At 38.0% G+C, this 22,834-nt stretch overlaps 1 protein-coding gene across 12 annotated transcripts in view; it reads left to right on the forward strand.

The window, feature by feature from the left end:
• Positions 1 to 22,834, forward strand: part of AKAP6 (A-kinase anchoring protein 6) — a 591,089-nt gene that overhangs the window by 360,686 nt on the left and 207,569 nt on the right. For 11 of the 12 annotated variants that reach the window (XM_045059777.1, XM_045059778.1, XM_045059775.1 and 8 more), the window contains 2 exons: positions 330 to 426; positions 1,564 to 1,730. In XM_045059777.1, the coding sequence (XP_044915712.1) occupies positions 330 to 426; positions 1,564 to 1,730 (264 nt within the window). The remainder of the gene's footprint in view (positions 1 to 329; positions 427 to 1,563; positions 1,731 to 22,834) is intronic. The other variant, XM_003987535.6, reaches the window with a different exon arrangement.

The raw sequence follows: 22,834 nt of genomic DNA on the forward strand, positions 1-22,834 counted from the left end.
AGAAAAGCGCTCATATGTGCTGGTAGAAATGCAGTGTATTTTATAGAACACTGCTACTCTTGATATAGCCTACGGGATGTGACTTTTCATAAAAACCTAATGAATTTCTCGATTTGTCAGCTGTTTCCAAACAGATGCACTCTGCTAATCTAATGGAAACATTTTGAGCCCAGATCCCAAATATCAATAGCTTTTAGTATTGCAAATGAGTTTGTCTATTGGGTAAATTGGGCTGTGTGGTTTTTGATAAAAAGTAGCTAGTGGTTTTGTATGGATGTTTTATGTTTAACTGCCTTGCCAGGGTTTGATGCTCCTATTTTTCCTTGCAGAGTTTCAAGTTGAATGTAGACAGTCATTGTGCTCTCAAGGAAGCTGTGGAGGAGGAAGGACACCAACTTCTCGAGCTTATTGCGTCTCACAAAGCAGGTAAATCCTCCTGAAATATTGCAAGCCTTTATGTCTCCAGACTATTAAGAATGAAGAAGCATTGCTGTAAATTACTGCATATATTCACTTCCTTATGTATTATTAATATTTACATTATCAGATTGACCTTCAAGATTTATAAATGTTTCATATACTGCATACAATGCTGTGATACTTATAAGATGAAATACTGCCTCCAAATGGTCTGTTCATTTTATTTTGGGCTTGCTGTTCGCCTGAGTTTCAATTGAAATCACATTCCTGAAAACTTCACGTTGACATGCTTTGTGATGTAGGTGCTCTGGAAATAACATTAAGATAATGAATGAGAATGGTGCAAATAGTTAGAATGCATATGCATTAGGGTACTTATAGATATCATTACAGATATGAGGCAGGCGGTGTAGATATATCTGATTATTTCCCTGCCAATTCACACACATGAACATTTTGCATGTTTTTTGCTGGTCATTGCATTAGCAGAGTTTTGGCCTTAAACCAACTCTTACCCAGTATTAATGTATTTATGAAGAACAGATTATAAATAAAAAATAGTTTTGTCATTTGGTTATACTTATCCTGGTAGTAAAAGACCATAAGACAGGATGAATTATAATTTGGCTCTTGCTTTGAGCTTACCACAGCTAAATAAGGAAAGAGCAGCATTAATCCGACATGCTAATGCTAAAGACTGCCCTCTTAATTCTGACCCGTTTACTATATTCCTCAATGAATTAATGTTACCTATTTCTGTACATCTTTCTGGTCATTATAAAGCCTCCACACATGTACACACAGGGCCTTTTATATGGAATGTGAAGCTTTAGAGTTAGTAATTTTCATACCTCATGATTTTTGTTCCGCATGCATCTTTTTAGTCCCTAGACTGAACTTAACTTGATTCCCAACCATGCATCTAGGTGGTTATCCCATCTTTGTGTCCTTATGCCTCAAGTGAAGGCAAAAATTCCCATTCCCTTTCCTTAGTGACAAACGCTTATACGGCAGGCGATGGGTAGTGGTCGTTTAAAATTATGTTTACTCTTTGAAATATTCATCTAATTTTTCTAAATAAAAGCGAACAATGGGTAAAAATGCAGTCAAGTCTGTAACTTGTGGTTTCCCCTCCTTTTGGAGAAGGACTGAAGGACATGCTGCGGATGATTGCGAGTCAGTGGAAGGAGCTGCAGAGGCAAATCAAACGACAACACAGCTGGATTCTCAGGGCTCTGGATACCATCAAAGCTGAGATTCTGGCTACTGATGTGTCTGTGGAGGATGAGGAAGGCACTGGAAGCCCCAAGGTAAGTGGCTTGAAGTTTGCCTTATTTCCTCTCATTTCTGCCTTCTTTTGAACTAGGCACCACTGAAGTTTTCTTTCCACCCCTAAGGCTTTTTGTTTCTACTGGGCATACTTTATATATCCATATCTATTTCTATATCTAACTATATATAGAGAGAGAGGGAGAGAGAGAAAAATGAGAGAGACGAACACAATGAAATGGTTTAGTTTAAAATAACAACAACAAAACAAAACAAAACAAAAAACCCTGCAACTTTCAGTTTCTCCAGGAAGAGGTCTTTCTGTCAAAAGTGGCAGAGAAGGAGGGGGACAGTACTTTAGAGGTAGGAGAAAGGGGGACATAAAACATTTAGTAAACAAAACATAAAGCATCTTTAACGTGAATAATCAGAATGGTTTTAAATTGTTTTGTTGCAACTATAAATCACTATAATCAGTGCAATCACTCAGCTCTGACATCCATTAGCCGCTTGGTTACAGCAAATTAACAAAGAAGAGAGAAAGTGATTCATTATCTCATTCCTGTTAATGACTATCAGATGCATTGCCTAATTAGGGGATGGTCATTGTAGTGGGAAGAAGGTCATATGCTTCGCTACAAATCTTTTTGCTCTGAGTGTAAGTTCTCCATAATGGTGCATGCACCGAATACAACAAGTACTTTAAAAATGACTATTGACATGTTTTGGTTATCTATTTTAGATTTGCAAAATAACCCATAAAGCATATGCAAGTAAACTTTAAACGAATCACCTTTTCATACAATGCACTGCTTTGCTAGAGGTATCTTTGGACTCATGATGTGGAAAATAATTTTATTAATTTTATATTTTCATGTAATCTTTCTTTTGTATTTATTCTTTTGTGAAAGTAAGTGCAGAAAACCAGTCTTATAATAGACTCAGCATCGAAACATATTGCAACGTGTCGGGTGTGTGTGGGGGGGGAACAGATTTAAGAGTTCATGGTTTCTATTCCTGGCATGGACAAAGTAATTAAATCATCATCGAGTCACATTTATTCAGCGTCCATGTGGATTGGCCTTGTGCTAAATGTATACAGAGCAAGTTAAACAAACCCTTTGCCTTCTTAGACTCACATTCTTAAGTGCAGGCAGAGGAAAAACCCACCCTACCCTGCAATGGTGAGACCATGCAGCCAGTGAAAGGCTCAGAAGATTTATAGCTTTGGAACCTCAAACAACAACCTTTAACTTATTTGTTGGAAACAGAGAATGGAATGATGAGCTCAGTTCCACTTAAAGGAGGCTCCTTGGAGGAGGTCACATTTCAGGAAATACTTGAAGGAAGGAAGAGCAGTGGCTTGGCACAGGAGCACACATTTTAGGAAGTGATGTGGCGAAAGGATCAAAGCTGGAACTAATAACATGGAAGGGAGAATGCATTCAGCAGATTTTTCAGGGCAGAAAGAGGGCTCTTTCAAGGAACAGAGTGCAGGGAGAAGTTGATGGGGCTAATGCATTGGCTGGAGTAGGGGGCAGTGATGATGAGAAAAGACCGACTAAAAAGTCTGTTGTGTTCTATTTATTTAATGAAGTACACTGATTGCTTACTTTTTTTTAAATTTTTTTAATGTTTATTTATTTTTGAGACAGAGAGAGACAAAGCATGAACGGGGGAGGGTCAGAGAGAGAGGGAGACACAGAATCTGAAACAGGCTCCAGGCTCTGAGCAGTCAGCACAGAGCCCGACGCGGGGCTCGAACTCACAAACAGTGAGATCGTGACCTGAGCCAAAGTCGGATGCTTAACCAACTGAGCCACCCAGGCACCCCATGATTGCTTACTTTTAAAAAGCTCTCCTGTACTGGGTGCACTCTACAGACCAGACACTGTTCTACAGCACTTCTGTGGCTTCTTTCATTTAATTCTCACAGCAAACCTATACAGTAGTTCCCATATAATCCCCAGTGGAGAAAATGGAGGCACAGAGAAATTCAGTAACCTGCCTAAGGTCACACAGGTGCTTAGTAGCAGAACTCATCTTTGAATCTGACCCCTTTGGCCCCAGAGCCCTTGTCAGTCACCACCTAGAGTACTGCCCCTCACTGTACTGCTCAGGGCCAGGTATCGTGATGAATAATTAGTCTCAGTGGCTGTCTCATGGAGCTTGTGGTGAAGTGGGGAGACAGATTTAAATTTAATAGTCATGCCTTTGTAGATGGTGGTGTACCGTGAAAGAAGAGAGAAGGGAGCAGCTGGAGGTTGGGCTGGGAGAAGTGATTTAGATCAGGGCATCAGGGAGGGCTTCTCTGAGGAAGCAACATTGTATGAGCAGGCCAGTGCAGTTGGAGAGAGAGGGAGGAGGGTTTGATGGAAGCTCCATAGCCTGTGGTTATACGGGAGGGTTTTGGAGCTAGCAGAGAAATGGTATCATTGATTTGCAGCATAAAAAGCTGTTTCTGGGTGTGACGTGGAGCATGGGTGGTGGGTGGAGTGGGGTAAGTGGGAGTCAGGGAGGGAGGGGAGGTGCCAAAGAGGAACTGTGGAGACTTAATTAATTAACTAAATTTAAATGGATACATAATTAAATTAATTGATTAATAAAAGACTGAGGCTAAAAATGAGTAGCTGTGTTCACCAGGGCCAACTTGAATTTCATACTTTTGAATCAACTCATTTTGTAGGAAGGTGTTTTGAGATGGAATAAAGAAGGTAACCCAATGAGGAGAAAGTATTATGAAAGGAAAGGCAATGTCTGCATTTTTCAAAAAGAGAAGAACCTGTCTAGGCCCAGCCTTAGAGACATCCTGACTGGGGTCCCAGAATCTGCATTCCATAAGCTTCCAGAGAACCACTGTCATATAGGCCCCAGGAAGGCCCTTTTCCTGCAGGGCTCCTGATTCGATTCGTGCACAGCCAGGATCCTCACACACTCTGAAAGAAAGAGTGTCTGTCACATTGTTGCTTATGTCTAAAATAGGGACTGTTTAATGTTATGCTACATCTTATCCTGATGAAAGTTATCTAGCCATTTAAAATAATGTTTTAGAAGAGAATTTTTAAACATTGGAAAAAGTCCTGTAATGTGCAATATGATATATGCATAAATAAAATATGATATATTTTTAAATATCTTTGAATTTTCCCAATCTCTACAGTGACTAAAAGTTATTTTAATCAGAAAAATAAAGAGCATATGTAAAATACAAGAATTAAGAAGAGATTTAAAAGGCAAAATAGATGACAATCGTCTGTAGGGACCTGAGATATAAATTTCAAGGTCAGGAGGAAGAATAAATACATCTGGTTCTTAATGATTTGGGTACCTCAGTTCTAAAGAAACAATGACACAAACCTCTCTGCTCAGATCATCCCCAAAGTGAAAGTATCTTCCTTGACTCACACCAGTTTGCAAAGAATAACCTAAGTGTTTCTCATGAATAATATTTCTATGCAAAGCCACTCTGTGTCCCAGTGTGTGCACCGTGTTGCACATCTAAGAGCAGCTCCCGGAGAGGCACTTGTCGGGATTGGCACACGTGGGACCTGAGGGATGTGCTGGGAGTGCGACTGTGATGTGACAGAGTCACCAAAACCCCAGGCCTTCCACCTCCCAACTAGTTCTCTCTTGCCCAGTCCAGGCTGAATTTTCTCTGGACAGACGAAGTCCTCCACAGCCAAGGGTAAAGGTGAAATCAACTGAAGACGAAGAAAATATATTTATAACTTAAGCTTCTTTCTCCAGTTAGCTCACTTAAGCTAACTGGAGAAGTCAGGATGATTATTCTTTTTATTTGTTTAATAGTCATGAACTGCCTCCCTTAGTCTGTTGGGCAAGCACAAAGAATAATAGGGAAGGCTCAGACCCTGAAGTCAGACGGCCTGAGTTCAACTCCTGGCACTTAACAGCTATGTGTCCTTGGGAAAATTACTTAACTTCTCTGTGTCTCAGTTTCCTAATTTTTAATATGGAGGCAGTGATAATACCCACCACAAAAGGGTTCTGATACAGATCAAAGAGCTGATGTATCTGAAGTGCTTTTTTTTTTTTTTAATGTTTATTTATTTTGAGAGAAAGAGCACGAGCAGGGGAGGGGCAAAGAGAGAGGGAGAGAGCGAATCCTAAGCAGACTCCACGCTGTTAGCACAGAGCCTGATGTGGGGCTCGATCTCATGAACTGAGAGATCATGACCTGAGCCAAAATCAAGAGTTGGAGGCTTAACCAACTGAGCCAGCCAGGCACCCCTGAAGTGCTCTGAACAATGCCTGGTACATGGGAAATCCTAGGTTAGGGTAAATGTACAAGCTTTCATTTCTGGTGGTGGAGACAGTAAATAAATATAATAGAATCTGAAAAATACTCTACTGAAGATAGGTATACAGCACTATGAGTACACAGAGAAGGAAATAATGAACCCTATTTGGGCGTATCAAAGGAAAGATTTACAGGGGAGTTGAAGTTTTAAATGAGGGATGAAAAGGATTTTTGCCAGCATGAAAATAATGAAAAGGAAAGATTTATGGGGGGGTTGATGTTTTAAATGAAGGGTAGAAAGGATTTTTGTTAGTGTGAAACATATGCAGAGACCTAGAGGTGTAAGAATGTATGGCGTGGCTGGAACGTGACATCTTATTGTGGACGAGAATTAGGGCGGCTTGCCGCAGTCTGCACCAAGGCTCACATTGTGACCGAAAATAACCCTTATGACCAGTGGTTTGAGCAATAATTCTTCATATGTCTGAAATTGACGCTGTCCAACCCAGAGTGAGAACCCTATACAGAATATATCTCATATATACTGTTTAAAAAGAAAATTTCCTTGTGATATTGCCCATAGAGCAAACTTAAATGGGTTTACCCCGAAGTTGTCCAAGACTAAAAAGCATGGATTCGACTTGCTATCTATCATGTCAGTTCTCCTTCCATGACGTGACCTTGCATAGGTCATGTACAAATTGTGCCATGAAATGCATCTCTAAGCAGAGCAGTTATGATCATCTATTTCATCTTAGACCAAAAAGAGGAACTAAAATTAAAACATAATAAAAAAATAACTCCAGAATTCATCTAAAGTTTACTTCAGAAGCTACTGGGAACTTGAGAAGCATAATAGAAAATCTAAAGAATATATCTAGGGGGTATTTTTCTTTTTTACCTTGTTTGAGAGACTGCAGAAAAGGACTTGGTCTTAGAAATCTTGTAAAGAAGGAGGATAGGAGGAAATTCAAAGACTCTGGGAAACTTCTCCCCCAGGACTCGGCAGCATACCTTATTTGTTGTATTTCATTTTTAAAAAAAGTGTTTTCCCAGGACTGTGAGATCTTTTATACATGGAAATAGAGAACAGAATTCACCAGTTCTAGAAATAGAGCTTCAGCACTCACTTCCAAGAATTGAAAATATGCTTGTAATTATGTGTTTTATTTTAAGATAGATTGGTTAAAGTTTATCAGCTAAAACTAGGCTTTCAGTATGTTGAATTTTTGAATGGTATATAGCTGGAAGGATTTCAAAATGTGGAACACCCAACACCTAACAAAGGTTACATTCCTTTTTTTTTTTTTGACCTTTCAAGGCCAAAAACAAGAATCCTGAAAGCAAAAAAGCATTCCTAAAGTTTGAACATTGCCTCCTTTAGGATGTCCTTCCTCTCTGTTTCTTTACAGCTATTCAGCCATCATTACAGCTATCTAAGAATCAAGGCCAGGATGTGCCTAAGGTGACGTCTCAAACCTTGCATCACAGAAATCACAGTGGTTACTTTGTCCTCTTTAAAGAAACAGATCAGTTTCCAAAACAAAGAACGTTTGGAGATTGTATTGTAAATTCAGAAAACTTTACAGCTCCTAGAAGGGTGACCTAGCCTGGGTTCCAACCCACCTCTTCATTTCCTTAGTGAAAGGAGACACAGGGTTAGCTCTTTTGAACTCCAGGGATGTGCTTCTTTATCTGCCTTCTTGGAGGTTCTTAGATTGACATCTTAGATTGTCATCCCTTGGAAATGGATATCAGACTATGAAGGTCATCAATGTTATCTGTTCAACAGTAGCACTTAGAGCAAGCTTAAGAACATATCTTAAATATGTTTCCTCAGCTGTACAAATGACAGTTTTAGAAAGTGGCTAAGAAGGGAGGTATGCCTGGCCTCTGACTTGATTATGTCACTGAGAACCTGGACTTTATTCAGATGTCTAGGAGAGCAGGTCCAGTATTAAGACACATTTTGTTTTGTTTTGTTTTGTTTTGTTTTGTTTGTTTAACAGACAGCTGAGTGTTAACCTAGTATTTATGTTAATGAATTATGGGTAACTTTCTTTAACTGAAGTGGGGAGAAAGAAACTGATTTGGAGAGTACCTTTGTATGATATTTTCTCTGTATTCTATAGTGCCTCTTGGGTAATATTGCAGCTGGATATTATTATCCTGGAATGGAATTTGATCCTGGTGCTTCCAAAGCATTGTCTTTGTATTCTTTCCCTTTCTGGCTCAAAAGCTTATGTAGCTAACATGTTCTTTAATAGAGGATCTTCAGAGACAGCATGAAGGTAATGAATGGTAATTGCATTTATGTTGTGAGTCCCACATACCCTGACACATGCATGTAGAAAGAATTCCCTGAGATACTTTACTTTCTTCCTCATGCAAAAAAGAGGACAGCTTTATGTGTCAAGAGGAACCAGAAATGAGATAGTAAGATTAAATTGTGCCTGAAGTGGTAGAGAGAAAGACAACAGGCAAAGGCCTGGCCATTATTGATTGAGTGCTGACAGAGAGCTCTGCCCAGTGCTAGGCCAGACATGAGGGAAGACATGCTCAGTGCTCTTATCATCTCAGTGTAAGCACACAGTGTAACATCTTGTCTAATGTAAATTGGGCTATCTCAGATCTAGAATAATAGATCACCTAAGATTCAGATCATCTTAATTAGGATGTTGGCAGATTGAAATGGAATGTGGTTCTTGATGCAAGCAAATGAGTAGTAAATGCATTACCAATTCCACCTCTTTCATGCAGAATTCTTCCCAAAAGCCAGTATCTGATCCAGTTCCTTTCCTGCTGAACTATATAAACAGAGTCCTGATATGCAGTACCTAGGGAGAGCCCTTTCTTCTACTGTGGATTCTTCAGTAGTTCTTTTTTTTGTTGTTATCAGAAGGGCAACTTTTCTTCAAAAGTGTTTTTGAAAGACAGAAACAAAAGTGAGTTATTTCTTTGAAGATCAGTTGTCGTTACTAAATTTATGATAGAATCGAATAAAAGATAGTTCCTCTAATCTCCTTGAGGCACTTAAATTTGCATATTATCAGATGTATGGGTGGATCCGAGATGAGGAATTTTTTTTTAATGGTCTGCCACTCTAATGAGGTGACTGAAAAAATGGTTGAGATGATAAAAATATATACTAGGTCAAAGGATGGCTAATGGTTATTCCTATCATGGTCTATATGATATGTAAGACCATAGCTTATCTTAATTTTTCATACTGTACTTCCATTGCTGGTGGCCTTAAGGGTAGAAATGTTTGGGTCAGCAAAAATCTGAGAGTGAAATTCTTTGGTGTCTCTAATCAATACAGAGAAATGTCATTGACATGAGTAGGTAGTCTATTTTTTTCCCTATTTAGTGAGAGTGCCTAATCTTAGAATCTATAATACCTAGAGTTGCAAAGATGCATGGTATTGTATACAAAGTTACATTCAGTGGAAAGCAGCCCTCTTTTATTGGCAGAACTCACATTTTGTAACTCAGCCTGATCTATGTTAAAGATAGTGTATAGTAAATACATTAGGGGAACTTTTTTGGCATGAGGTGGAGGTCAACATTTTTAAAAATCTGTAAGCATGTAAGGACAAAACGGAAGGCAAGGTACAGAATTGCTTCTAAAAACACTTTGAAATTAATAAGTAAATTCTTTGAAGGTGTGAAACAATTACCTCAGTGTTTGATTTACCCTTTTTCCTGGGAATGTGTTGTTTCTGGCAGGGGAGCCGTCTGAGTTGAGGAGAGCCCTGCTAACGGGATTACTCTGCTCTGGCTCTTGTGTTTATTGAGTCACCTAGGACTTCTTATAAAACAGCAGCTTTCAAATGTACACACACCTGCACTCAACACCCTGAATACTCCAAACGTTTGTTTAACTATTCTCATACCCAGAGTATCTCTCCCATCCAGTGAGGTCAAAAAGCATCGAGAGGTCCACATTCTGCATTTTCCTTTGCCTTAGAAACCACTTGGAATATAGCCATTTGTGTGGTGCTGATGTAAACAGAGATGCAGATCTTTTCTTAGTGTAAGGTAGTGCTCGTAGCCACTAGGGCTCACAGAACATTCCCAGTCTTACCTCCCACTGCGCCTAAATGAGGGTTAATGTTTCTCAGGAAATGTTAACTAGATTGGAGGTCCTGCTGGGCCAGAGCCCAGGGAACCATCTCAATGCAGCTTCCAAGCCATTTTGCACTGGGCTGGGGCGGTGGCTTCTCATCTTTGTACTTAGTTGGCCTGCAGAGGCCAACACTTGTTTAGCATTGCCCCTTGCAGCGCTAAGCAAAGTTACAGATCTTGCTGAGTGAGTAGCAGGACAGGGAAAAAAATGAAGCCTAAAGCTAGAGACTAAGACAAAGGAAAAGAGAGGGGAAAAAGAGAAATAGAAGGAATAGAAGGAGAAAGACAAAAGAAGGAAGTATTTGTCCAGTGAAATATAGTAGAAGCTAATTGTCCACATCTGTTTCATGGACATTTATGCTTTTGTCTTTCTGTCTCTGTCTCTGTCTCTCTCATTCCATCTTTTCTCTAGCTCTGGAAATCAAAGTCAGAACAGCTTTCTTTACTTTTGACATCTTAGATATTATTGTATAACTATTGTACGTGTGTGTGTGTGTGTGTGTGTGTGTGTGTGTGTGTGTAGTAACTACTCTGTTAATGGGATTAGCACTTAGTGTGGGTTTACTATGGTGTAGGTTTGTGTCATGCCTTTTACGTGGATTGTCTCATTCACTCTTCCCAACAGAACTAGCAGTCATGGGTCTCCTAGGTGGCTCAGTTGGCTAGGCTAAGCATCCAGCTCTTGATATCCTGATATCTTGATATCAGGTCACGATCTCATGGTTTGTGAGTTGAAGCCCCCCATTGTGTTGAGCTTTGTGCTGACAGCATGGAGCCTGCTTGGGATTGTCTCTCTCCCCCTCTCTCTCTGCCCCTCCCTTGCATGCATGCACACACTCTCTCTCTCTTTCAAAATAAATAAATAAACATAAAACAAGAACTAGCAGTCATAATCCCTCTAATCATTTTCTCTTTACTGATGGAAAAACTTAGGCTCCAAACATATATAAGATATTCAGGCTTATTCAGTCTTTTTAGGAACCTTACATGACAGGGTAAAGGGCAAACTCCTTACCCTGTCATTTGACTCCACCTGATTCACTATCTTCCAAGTGCATCTTCCCCTTTCTTTTTTTTTTTTCTTTTTGCCCAGGGCTTTTCCTATTCTCTCCATCTATACTAATCTTATCCAGTCTTAAAAAATCAATTATTATTGAATATGTTACCACACTGTGATGCCATACCTCTGGAGAGGACACTGTACCTCTCCTTGCTCACTGCCCATCAGTGGAGACAGACTTACACATATGTAATTCTAAATTAAAGCAGGTTGCATGATAAATCCTATAATAAGGCACAAAAGAGATAGAGAAATTAGGGAAGGGGACATTATTTCAATCTAATAGGGTCTGGGAAAGCTCCTTCCACCCCTAAGAGAAAATGGATTTTTGGAATTCCCTAATATTCTGATAAATTGTTGGTAGGAAGATATTAAAGGGAGAACATTCCAGGCAGAGGAAATAACATGGTCAAAAGTATGGAAAAGGGAATATATGAGGGACTTCTAGAGAATGGCAAACAGCGAATAGTTTGGCTCTTTCAAGCATAGGGTGTCCATGGGAAGGGATGAGGACCTAGTGGAAAATAAAGCCTGATAATTTTTGAGCTATAATGGAGAACTTTGAATATCAACTGAAGAGTTTGTACTTTACTAGTGTTCCGTGAGTGTTTTTAATGATTGGATTTAGCCATAGGAAACAGATGGCAAAAGTAGGATGAGAGAGGAAAAACCGAATTAGGAATCTAGTGCAATAACTAAAGGCAGCTGAAGTAAAGCAGTAGCTGAGATAACATAAAGAAAAAAATGGAAGTGATATTATAGAAGAATAAATATTAGGTTTTGGTATCTGGAAAATGAGGGGCGGAGGGAACAGTCAATGATAACTCAAAGGAATTGAGCCTGAACAGTTAGGAGAATTGTGGTAGCATTTACTGAGGTTGGGCACATTTTGATAAGGAGCAGTTTTGAAAGCTAAGTAAAATGACCGTGGTATCCAGTTAAGAAGAATATCTGGGTATGTAATTTGGGCATAGATATTTTTGTAACCTCTGCAGGTGATTCCAAAGTGCAGAAAAGTTTGAGAACAATGATTTAGAAATAAGAGAAGCCTGAAAATCATTGATGTGGTTACGTGCAATATTCAGGAGGGGTCAATGCTAAGGATATAACTTTGGCAGTCAAGATAGAAATAATAGCTGTAGCCGTGGAAGTTGATAGTGACAAGAAAGGACTATTGTATAAGAGTAAGAGAGAAATATGATAGAACCTTGAGGAATGTCTGGAGTAACTGAGAGCAAGGATGTCATCTTAAAAGTGGGGATTAAGTGAAAATCTACATGCTCAACAGTGAAACTCCCAGAATGCTGGCAGTTAGGGGAGAATAGAGATGTAGGTCAAAGGAACTTTTCATGGAATATGAGTGACCCTACCATGTTTATAGGCCAAAGAATACATCTAGTGAAAAAGAGACAGTTGAAGAAGAGAGATTTAGGAAGGACAAGAAAGAAAGTGAATTGGCACAGTGATTCAGATGAGGGAGAGAAAGTAAATCAGGTGAATCTCTGAAGAAAGGAGGATGTATCTTCTAAAATAGGAGAGAAAGAAGGAATGTTGGGTGGTAAGCAAGAGTAAAGAGGGAGGGAAGCCAAAGGATTTAGAATGAAGACAAATTCAATGTGATTAGTCAGTGAGAGAATTATTTGACTAGAGGGAGGCTTTAGGGTGAAGAGAGACTGGAGAACAAGATTGCAATTCAAATTCCGCTGTCTCAATAGAGATTTCCTGTAATTTTCCAGTCCTAAGTGATTGCGATCACCTCTAAACTGTATTACCTTTACTGTTTGTACTACACGTTTAGTGATTAATCACACCCAATCTTGTGACACCATTTCCATTGTTGTCTTGAACTTCCATTTATATCTTTTAAGGTTAACTTTTAAGGCGATTACATTCCATGACTACAAACTCCCCAGGGCAGCATTTACAACCTAAACTTCTTTGTTGTACTCACTTTAAACATTATTTGAGCTAAAAATATACTTTATTTATTCTTAATTGGTTGATATATAATACTCTTATTAAAGCTAAGGACAAAATTACACTTTATTTTCTCATCTTTCACGATACTTTATCTTGGCTGTATAAATAATGGCACAATTCTGTCTTATCACCTTCTCTTTTTTTTTTCCTACAATTCTCTCTCATTGCCTTTGCCTGTTGCTTTTTATTATGAATAAGACAATCTTTAAAAGAGCCATTTCACCTATTTCTCCCAAAATAACTAGTAATCTATGCCATAGAAAAGAAAAACTATGATTCTCTTATTATTTTTGTGCTTTCTTGATTCAGGTCTAGTTGATTAATTGTTTTAATAGGTTCTTTGATTTTTTAAAAAGTCTATTTAAACAGACTTACTGAAAGAATATACTGAGTTGCTTCTTTGAAAAGGACTAAAAGCATCTAATATAACTTACCAGCTGACCAGCACACTGGTTGATAAAATTTGTAGTCTTTGCTCTAAAGCTCTCTAACAAGATTAGGTGAAATTGAACCTGAGAAGGTAAAGGTCTCTAAATTGACATAAACTGAAAGGGCAGAACTGGATCATACTACTATTTGAATCGCTAACAAAGTCTAATCTCTGACATATTATATTTGGTGTACTATAATCTGTGTACATACACATGCTTCTAGTAAATGATGAATGAGGTTTAGCTAACATAATATAGTTTATACTCTTCTAGACCTTTGTAGGAAATACAGGGTTGAGGCGCTCTGCTCTGTAAAGTGACCTGGATCACTTCTCTGGAATGGAGTCTCCGTAAGACACACACACTCATGCATTTTTTCCAAACCAGCTTAGTCAAATTTATTTTCCTTCTGTCATTCATTTGATGCCTCTTCTGGCTTCCATTAGATAGATGGGGTGGGGTGGGGGGTTACTGAATTTCACTGGATAGTTCCATCTGGCTAAAACCAGTAAAGCAAATAATTTCTGATGGGAATCGTTGGTCCAGTTGCAAGACTAGAAAGAAATTAATACATATGAACGTCAGTACTTATTTCAACCTTCTAAAGTTCATCCATAATTTGAGGGCTCTGTATTTTGAATTATGAGGAATTTTGAAAAACCCTTTTTTGTCTCAGCTCTTTTCTCTTTTTCAGACCCTCATGCCCAAAGCTTGTTTTTCTTTCCTAGCTGAAAGTAAACTAATAACCACATAATGTAAACTCATGATTCCAGTGCTAAGGAGGCTCAATAGTATCAGTGATACTATTTTAGGATGTCAACTGCTTAATGTGTTGGAATTTTTCCCATTACTCAAGATTTTGGGAATTCCAGAACCTGGCCTATTGTGCACTTAGCAAGTGCTTTATACTCACCACACCCCTCCTCTTTTGACCATTATTTCTCTTCTTCACAAACTCTTTTAGTATTACATATTTATAAAATGGCAGCTTTCTGGGCCCACTACCCATTATCATTAATGAAGTTCTTATGTTTTTTTCTCTCAAGTATGGTAAACTAATATGATTCAACAGAAAACCAAATTGTATTTTTCAAAATTATCATTAAATAGCATTGCTACTCATTTTTGCTGCATTTTAGGGTGAAATGAAATCATCTCATTTCCTAACAGGTTGAGAAGTTCATAACTAACTTCAGTAACTATTTCTGTTAATCAGTAACTAAAAATCCCCCCACCCCCCTTTTTTGGTGAAAGGTTAAGAATTATTAATGTATCACACAAGACAAAGAGAACAGCAATGTGAACAAAGGTATCATTGGATAAAGGCAAATTTGATGCTCTGAGTGGTTTTCTTCCTTTGTTTTACTTTTGTATTTTCTCCAATTGTATAGTAGTTTTCAGTTGTGTTTTTGCTTCAGACCTTTGACAAATAGCATCTCCTATCATTACCTGCAGATTCTTTTAGTGTCACTTGTACACAAAAAGCTTAATGACTGTTCTCTTTTGGGTAATATACGAAAGGGGAATAGAGTAAAAGAGTTTGAAGATAGGATCTCTTTGGAAATCCTGCATTTTAAGCAGTGTTGTCTCACAAAAGCTTCTTTCAATGAATGCCTTAAAATAGAAACTCTTGTTGTGTGTACTTTTCCTAAGCAATCGATAGTTCTCTTTCTTCCCACAAATGATAAGATTGGATATTGGGAAGTATAGGCACATTTCTCCTCCTACGAGGGAAATGAGTTGGGGAAGATGTACTAATGACTAATCATAAACAGCGGCATCAAACAGTGCTTATTAGGCTTCATTTGCAGACATGTGGACTGCCTAACCAATGGCTGTTACCATCCCCCCCACCCCCCTTCTGTACTGTGTGGTTCAGGGAGGTGGTCCATATTCTCCAGGCCAGGCAGTGAATCACAGTCCATCAAACAACCATGAAGCCTCCCTTGCCATGTTAACGATTGGTTTAGGCACAGCCAACTGATGCACTTCTGACCAGTGAGATATGGAGAAAAGTCTCTCCATAGTTTATGGAGAGTCTCCATAGTCTCTCCATAGTCTCCATAGACTACGGAGTCTCTCCATAGTCTCCATAGACTATGGAGAAAAGACTCTCCATAGTCTCTTTCTTGTAGAAAAAGACAAACAAGAAGGAAAGATTCCTTTTCAAACTCTGGATGCTTTCACAAGGACTTGAAGCTTAAACTGCTGTAGCCATTTTGTGACATTATGAATAGAACTAAGTGGAAGTCAAAGCTTATGTGCCAAAGATGACAGAGGAGAAAGATGGATCTTTTATATCATTGAATAGCTGAATTAACCAACCCTGGGGATACCCTACCTTTAGCATTTTTGACAATCTTGTTCTTTGTTTTGGCTTCTATTGGTAGTGGAGTTGGAATTTTCTGTTACTGGGGACACATACATTTTAACCAACAAATTCACTGTTTTAGTGAAGTGTTTTTGCTCCTGGGTATGCTACACTTTGACTCTTTCTCTACCTTTTACTTTTCAGAATACTTTTATTTTTTTTCCCCTCACTGCTAAACCATCATCTCTTTTTTAAAAACTTCTTCTCAACTCATTGCTACATGGTGCCTTTGGCCACAGGTACTCTATTGAAATTATCCTTATCAGTGTTCACTCATGACCTCTTGGTTACCACATCCATCTCTGAGCATCAGTTCTCCAGTCTATAAACAAAACATGTGATCTCGATTGGTGATTTTAATTAAAGAGGTATTCACCAATTAATTTATTTCAAACCAAATCTTACTCATACCCCCCAGTATATAAAACCAAAGTGTAAAAACAAAATAAAAATAAAAGCTGTTTTTAACAAGAGAGAGAGAGAGGACCAAAGTGGAGTTTCTTGGTTGACTCAGAACCCGATGGCTTTTCACCCTCCTTATTGACACCTTAGCCTTATCTAGCCCTCCCTGCCCCTGACCTCTGCAGAACTCACAGTTCGTACAGCACATAGTTCTAAAACCAGATTCCAAATTGACCTCCTTGTCAGTGCCTCTCTTGCCTCTTTTCCATTTGCACTGTAATTCTCCCACGTGGAATGCTTTGGTGGTTTTCCATTGCCCACCTCTAAAATTCCCTCCACCCTAGGTTTGCCCCTTTCAGTCTCCTTTGTTTTCATTTGCTACAGCCACATGGGGGTTACTTGTAGTCTCCAAAACTGTCCATTCGTCCCTTTTTCTATGCTCTTCTCATTCTCCACCTCATATCTTTGCCCATCTGCACCTCTTCAAACCTTCTCACTCCCACCCGTACACTTCTAAGTCAGAGTGACTGTCAATTTCCCGAATGTTCCCACAGCATTTGTACCTCGGTTATAACACTTGGCACATTCTCTCTTTGAATTTTGTATGAAAGCTATTCCTCAAACTGTATGCTCTCTGAAGCTCTGGAACTATTTCTTGTTCATTGTGCTGAACACTGCAGTGCTCAGCATATGTCCCTTGAAGGCTACTCTCAAAGAATGCTTGTTAATGAACAAAAAATTTACAACAGAAATCAAAATTTTTATATTATGTGGGAATTCTTTAGGTTATTTATTTCTGTTTGTCTTTTAAATATTTGTATCAGTTTTATAAATTGATCTATACTCTGAATTTATGCAGATTCAATTGATTGAATTTAATTGATATAATGAAACATAAGCTGGTTATATTCTATAACTAAGGTCAAGTACTTTTTTGATGCAAAATGTTTTATAGCTTTTCATGTCATAATTAAAAAAAGAAAAACAAAGCAGCCTACTATACCCATACTTGGAAATTTGCCTTTTTTTGACTTTTTAAGCAGGGTTACTTATGAGTTAGCTCACTGACATCACAATACAAGTTGTGAATTAATGGAAAGTGTGGAAGCTATACAATACTATAATTTTCACTCACTTACTTTTAATTTAAGTAAAGTTATTAAGTTATCAGGAATGACAATCAAATATGTAATTTCAATAAAGTATATCTCTTTTTTTGTTTTCCTGTTTTCTATAATCACTGTAAGATTATCACATCTTAATAGAATGTGCTTGACAATTACACTAAGTTTAATAAAAGTTATGAAAGTTGTTGAAGGAAAGGAGGTACCAGTGTACAACTATTTAGTTTCTATTTCATTTTAGCTACTTTATGCTTCCTAGTTTTATTAATATCACTAAATTTTTCCAATGAAAAGGAAAAGGTATGCTGACTTGATCAAGTTAGTATTTCAAACGAACTATAGTAGGAATATATCATGTAATACAGTAGTGATAGCATAGTAACTGATATGCTTTTGAGGGGAAAAAATAAATTAGGAAGTTTTTTTTTTCCAAGACTCATGATATCAATATTTTTCATAACTGGGAAGTAACTGACTTTGGGACTAGAAATAACTGATAGAGACAAATAGATATATTCCATAATAGATCACTGAAAGCTTGAAATAAGTCTCTGTATCCATAAGAAATAGGCAATGGAAGGTGCTGTCTCCAAGGACTGTCAAATCAGGGAATCCTTTTTTGGTTTTTTACCTGCAAATGAGGAATGATATATATAAATATATTGTCAGAGATGAATGGCTGACTAATTCATACATTTTGCTAAGAAGATTAGAGATATGTCATACATAAGCTTCTATAATTGCTTCCAAGGTAGGTGTCTGACTCCCTGTTCTCATACATGGTGAGTAGGGGGCTGGAGCCATGGTCTGGGCTAAAGTGAGGAGCTTTAAGTAGAACATGGAATGAAGGAGAATCACAGCATCCAGGGAGATGGTGGGCATGAGAACCAAAGGCACAATTGAAAGCAAGAACTGAATCCACAACTGGAGGCAGAGAGGATGGATATGAAAAGGAAAATGGGAAGTTGAGCCTGCAAAGAGCCACTTGGAGGCAACGGTACTCAGAGCCATATGCTTCACAATAGGGATGTTGGATGATACCAGAAGTGGTAATGGTAGGAACTATTAAGGCGCAGGCCATGTCTTCTAACACCATTCTGTGATGCCTGGGGTTCCTCTGCAGTGCAAAAATACTTGCCCTGTACACTCTATAGATTCAGTGTGTGACATCTTTATACTTTTGAACTCTAGCATTATACCCTAAGGTTACTAACTTCTGAAATTTAAAAGGTACAGGATCTGAACTCTTAAATTATGATTTTGATATTTGTTATTGTTATTGGAAATAATTATTATGATACCTTGTCAAGGGTCTTTTATATTAAGATTTTATTAACATGTATCTAGAGATCTAAATTAAATTGCTTCTATGACTCTGTGTTCATTATCTATTCTTGGGAGGAGGTATAGTATTCATAGGGCAACATTGGAAACATGCCAGTTGGCTGGTGATTTAACACTGACTTGGTTGCTAATCCCTTTCTACTTTCCACATTCCCCCATTCCTTGCCCATTAATTCTATAAGACTCAGTTTAAATAAGTAAAGGAAAATGGGCCACTTAAAATGAATATAGTTAGGGAAAAGTTCTGGCTCTTATGGCCTTGCCCATAGGAGCATCAGTAATTTCTTTCTGCAAAGTAATGATGCTTGCTGCTTAACTACCAGCAATACCTCTGTGGGGTCAGTCCCTAGGAAAAGAGAATTGTGGCCATAGTCACACACTGAGAAGACTCCAAAGAGGATAAGGAAGCTTCTTCCAAATAGCTTTATCTATTTCAGCATATACAGCCCAGTCTTTAAACTCCTAGCTCATGAAGCAGTATTTCCTAGTGTTTTCCATACCTTGATCTCCTAACAAGCACTAAGCACTAAGTGGGCTCCACTGTCTGTCTGCATCTGACTGCCCCAGCTGTGTTAATCATCATCTGTTCACAGAAGCATGGAAACCCTGGAGGGATTAGTGTTTGGCAGAGTCAGTAAATTGGTCGGTTTGTGCAAAATTTTGGGAAAAGAGAATAAAGTGGCAAAGTGAGATAATAGTGGCAACATGAGTAAAAGTGGTGCTGAAAATGCAGAGGGACAGCCTCCTGTCTAATTGTATTGTGATTTTGAATAAAAAGATCTTTGTTAAGTGCAACCTTATTTTAGTAATCTTCAGTGCTAGTAGGAAGCGATTTATTTAGTGCGAATGAAAAGCAAGTCTGGGTTTATGAGTCCAGGGCCCCACACAACTGTGGAGAGCATTGGAAGATACTTGTTGTATTAGGTGGCTATAAATGACGACAAAGCACAGGACTAATAGGACAGATGAAAATATGCTGTTCGAGAAAAACAGTCTCCTTTTCATAAAACACTTGACAGTCCTGCATCCTGCATCTGCCATGATATAATGACCCTATTAACACAAAAGAAATGAAAAATAAGGAGTCAGCATGGTTGTTACCTAAGCCCATCACAACATTTTAAATTGCTTGAAGTTGCAATCTCCTAAAAAGAAATTATAGTTGTTGAGTGGCCCTTTTGGCTACTTGGCCAGATCTGTAGTTCAAATGGTTTAGGAATTAATTCTTATGAAATTTTGTTTCAGTTTTTCTGTGTAAAAGGGTCATAGCATTTTATATATTACAGGAAAATATGAGATGATTAAGGCCAGAAAAAATCGGCAGGGAAAAATAGGAAAGCATACCTCTTTCCCTGTTTCATAAAACTGTGGTAGAGTACTAAGTAAGACAAACAACCTTATAATTAGAAAGAAAATTATGAGAAGTTATTTTTATTCTAAAAATCACATTAATGGCTTTGTCTGCAGCACAGTTATTACCAATTGCCATTAACTTGTTGGCACAAACAAGCTTAAAATTTACTTCATATTCTGTAGTCCTAATAATTTTTTTGAAAAAGTGTGGCATTCAAATGATGTAATTAAAACAAGTAGAATAATAAACATGTATTTATGAAGGGTTGTATATGTATTTGTTTTAAGTTGAACAGATAATTTTTAGTGGTTTTGTGAGTCACCCAGTGAATAATTAAAATAAATTTAAATTCAAATATTAACATTTCAATTTCCAGTTTGGTGAACATAAGCAAATTATTATAAGTTTGTTTTCAATTCCTGCAAAGCATATTAAAATTAACTTTTCCTCCATTTAAGTAATGTGTATAACTAAACTTCCTTCCTACTGTGAAACAGTTTCATTTATTGCTATTTGTAAACTGCCTAGGATAGAGGCAGAGTGGATTGGGCTCGAAACTCCTTGAACAGTTTCTTTTGAAATAACACTACATACGTTAAGCTCAATTACACATCCAAACAGCCACAGCTCACTTTTGGTAATTTATTCATTGATTTAACATAGTACCCAGAAGAGCCATGCCTGCTGTCATTTTTGTAATATATTATGTTTTAAATATACTCATGCTCACCCATGCACACCATTAAGGTGTGCATAAACCTGTGTTTTTCTCTCTTGACAGCTATAAATGTTTGTTATTATTACACAAAACATATGTTCATGTTGTTTTTGTCTAAATTATTCTATCTGGGGCTATAAAGTTTTAATGTTATTAGTTGCCCTTAGAATTTTAATGTTTCACTGCTGTAACCTTCTTAGGATTTCTGTGCAATTAAATAGAAACTATTTCACTGCAGCCTGGAAGAACAATATATTTTATACAAATAAAAAAAAACCTTCTTGCTCCATTTTCTTTCAGTGTAGTAAAAATGTTTGCTTGACAGTTTTTCTTTTTGGTGGAAGCCTCACCTGTGGTCATACCTGAGCACCAGCTGCATGTAGAACATTGCTCGTTCTATTTCTGGCATCTAGGGGAAAGACATGAGTAAAGCACCATTTCAGCCATTTTAGCCAAAAGGATATTTTACCAGCCCTTCAGGGGTCATTCCAGGTGCTGTTTAGTTGACTGTACTTGGAATTGGCTTTGGTCTAATATGTACAGACAGCAATAAGGACTAAAAGGGAATCCCATTATAATGCCAAATTTATGTCTAATTTGATTTGTTTTCCCAGCTTGGGTCAAGGATGATTCATCAAGAATGCTTTTATTTACACATCATTGGAGCACTAGCATTTGGCTGAACCATAGAGGTGCTTTTCTCTTACTTCTCATCTCTTCTACATCCACTCATTTGGTATGGGCCTTGTCATTCTAGCCAGATAGGGTTGCGGCTAATCTTGGAATCTCATTTCCCACAGACTGAATCAGGGAGTTGCAAATAGTTTGTATATTGCATATGAAGTTCCTGACTTGTTGGCCTATAATCCTATAGTTAATGTTGGCAGTGCTCCCCTTACCCTGAGCCTTTCAGTGTTCGGCCACAGTGCTGAGGTGGAGTAATGTCCTTGACTTAATTGACTCTCAGCTTCAATATTATCTCTGTATACTGATCACTCTACTTCCACTGTCATCTTCCTAATATACATGTTGGATCACATGAAATGCCAGGTCAGAAGCCTTGCCAGAAATTAATCCGACTGCTTAACAAGGTATTCACAATTTTCCTTGATCCAGCAACAAATCACTTTTCTGGGCTCATTGGCCCTTAGTCCTGTTGCCCAGCCCTTCCCTCAGCCCTACTTCTCCAATGCCTCACTTGACCAACCACAGGTCCGATCTTATTCCCCAGGGATGGGTGCTCTTCTCTGCCTTCTATCCATCCTGACTCAATTTTTTTCAAAGTCCATCTCAAATATTACTTCACCCATTAGGGTCATCCTAATTCTCCCTCAGTCAAAATTAATCACATTTGTTATATTCCTTCGGCATGTTGCTTTTGTGTGAAGCAACACCTATTTCTCATAAATTTCATTCTACCTTATTGTTGTTCATTAGATTATAAACTCCATGAGGGCAGGAATTATACCAATTTCATCTTTGTTTTTGTACCAATACCTTACACAATGTTTAGTTGGTACTGTTTTATTGGTGAATGCATGAACAATATTTCTTTTTTCTTTTTTAACTTGAAAGAAATGGGAATCACTGAGCCTTTAAAAGGCTGATATCAACTGAAGTTTTATTCGGTCTCCCTGCCTTTGTTCAGCACTTATGGACATGTATATAGACCTAAAGCAATATAAGTCTGGCAGACTTATAAAAAAATTGATTATGTGACTCCTTAGAGCCCCTCCCCTGCTGTGCTCATGCTCTCTCAAAAACAAACATTAAAAAAGAAAGATACATTATGAAATAAGAATTTCTCAATGTTTTCAGGAACTGAGCCTACTAGGATGTTATTTTAACAGAAAATTGGGTTAGTGTCCCTTTCCTTTCTTCTCTGGCCCCACCCTCAGTTAATGGCAGTCTCCAGGAAAAGGCAAACAGGAAATGAAGTTCTTAAAGGATTTGTGGGAGTCTCTCCTGTTAAAAT

This window comes from Felis catus, chromosome B3, assembly GCF_018350175.1.
Source record: "Felis catus isolate Fca126 chromosome B3, F.catus_Fca126_mat1.0, whole genome shotgun sequence".
Taxonomy (NCBI): domain Eukaryota; kingdom Metazoa; phylum Chordata; class Mammalia; order Carnivora; family Felidae; genus Felis; species Felis catus.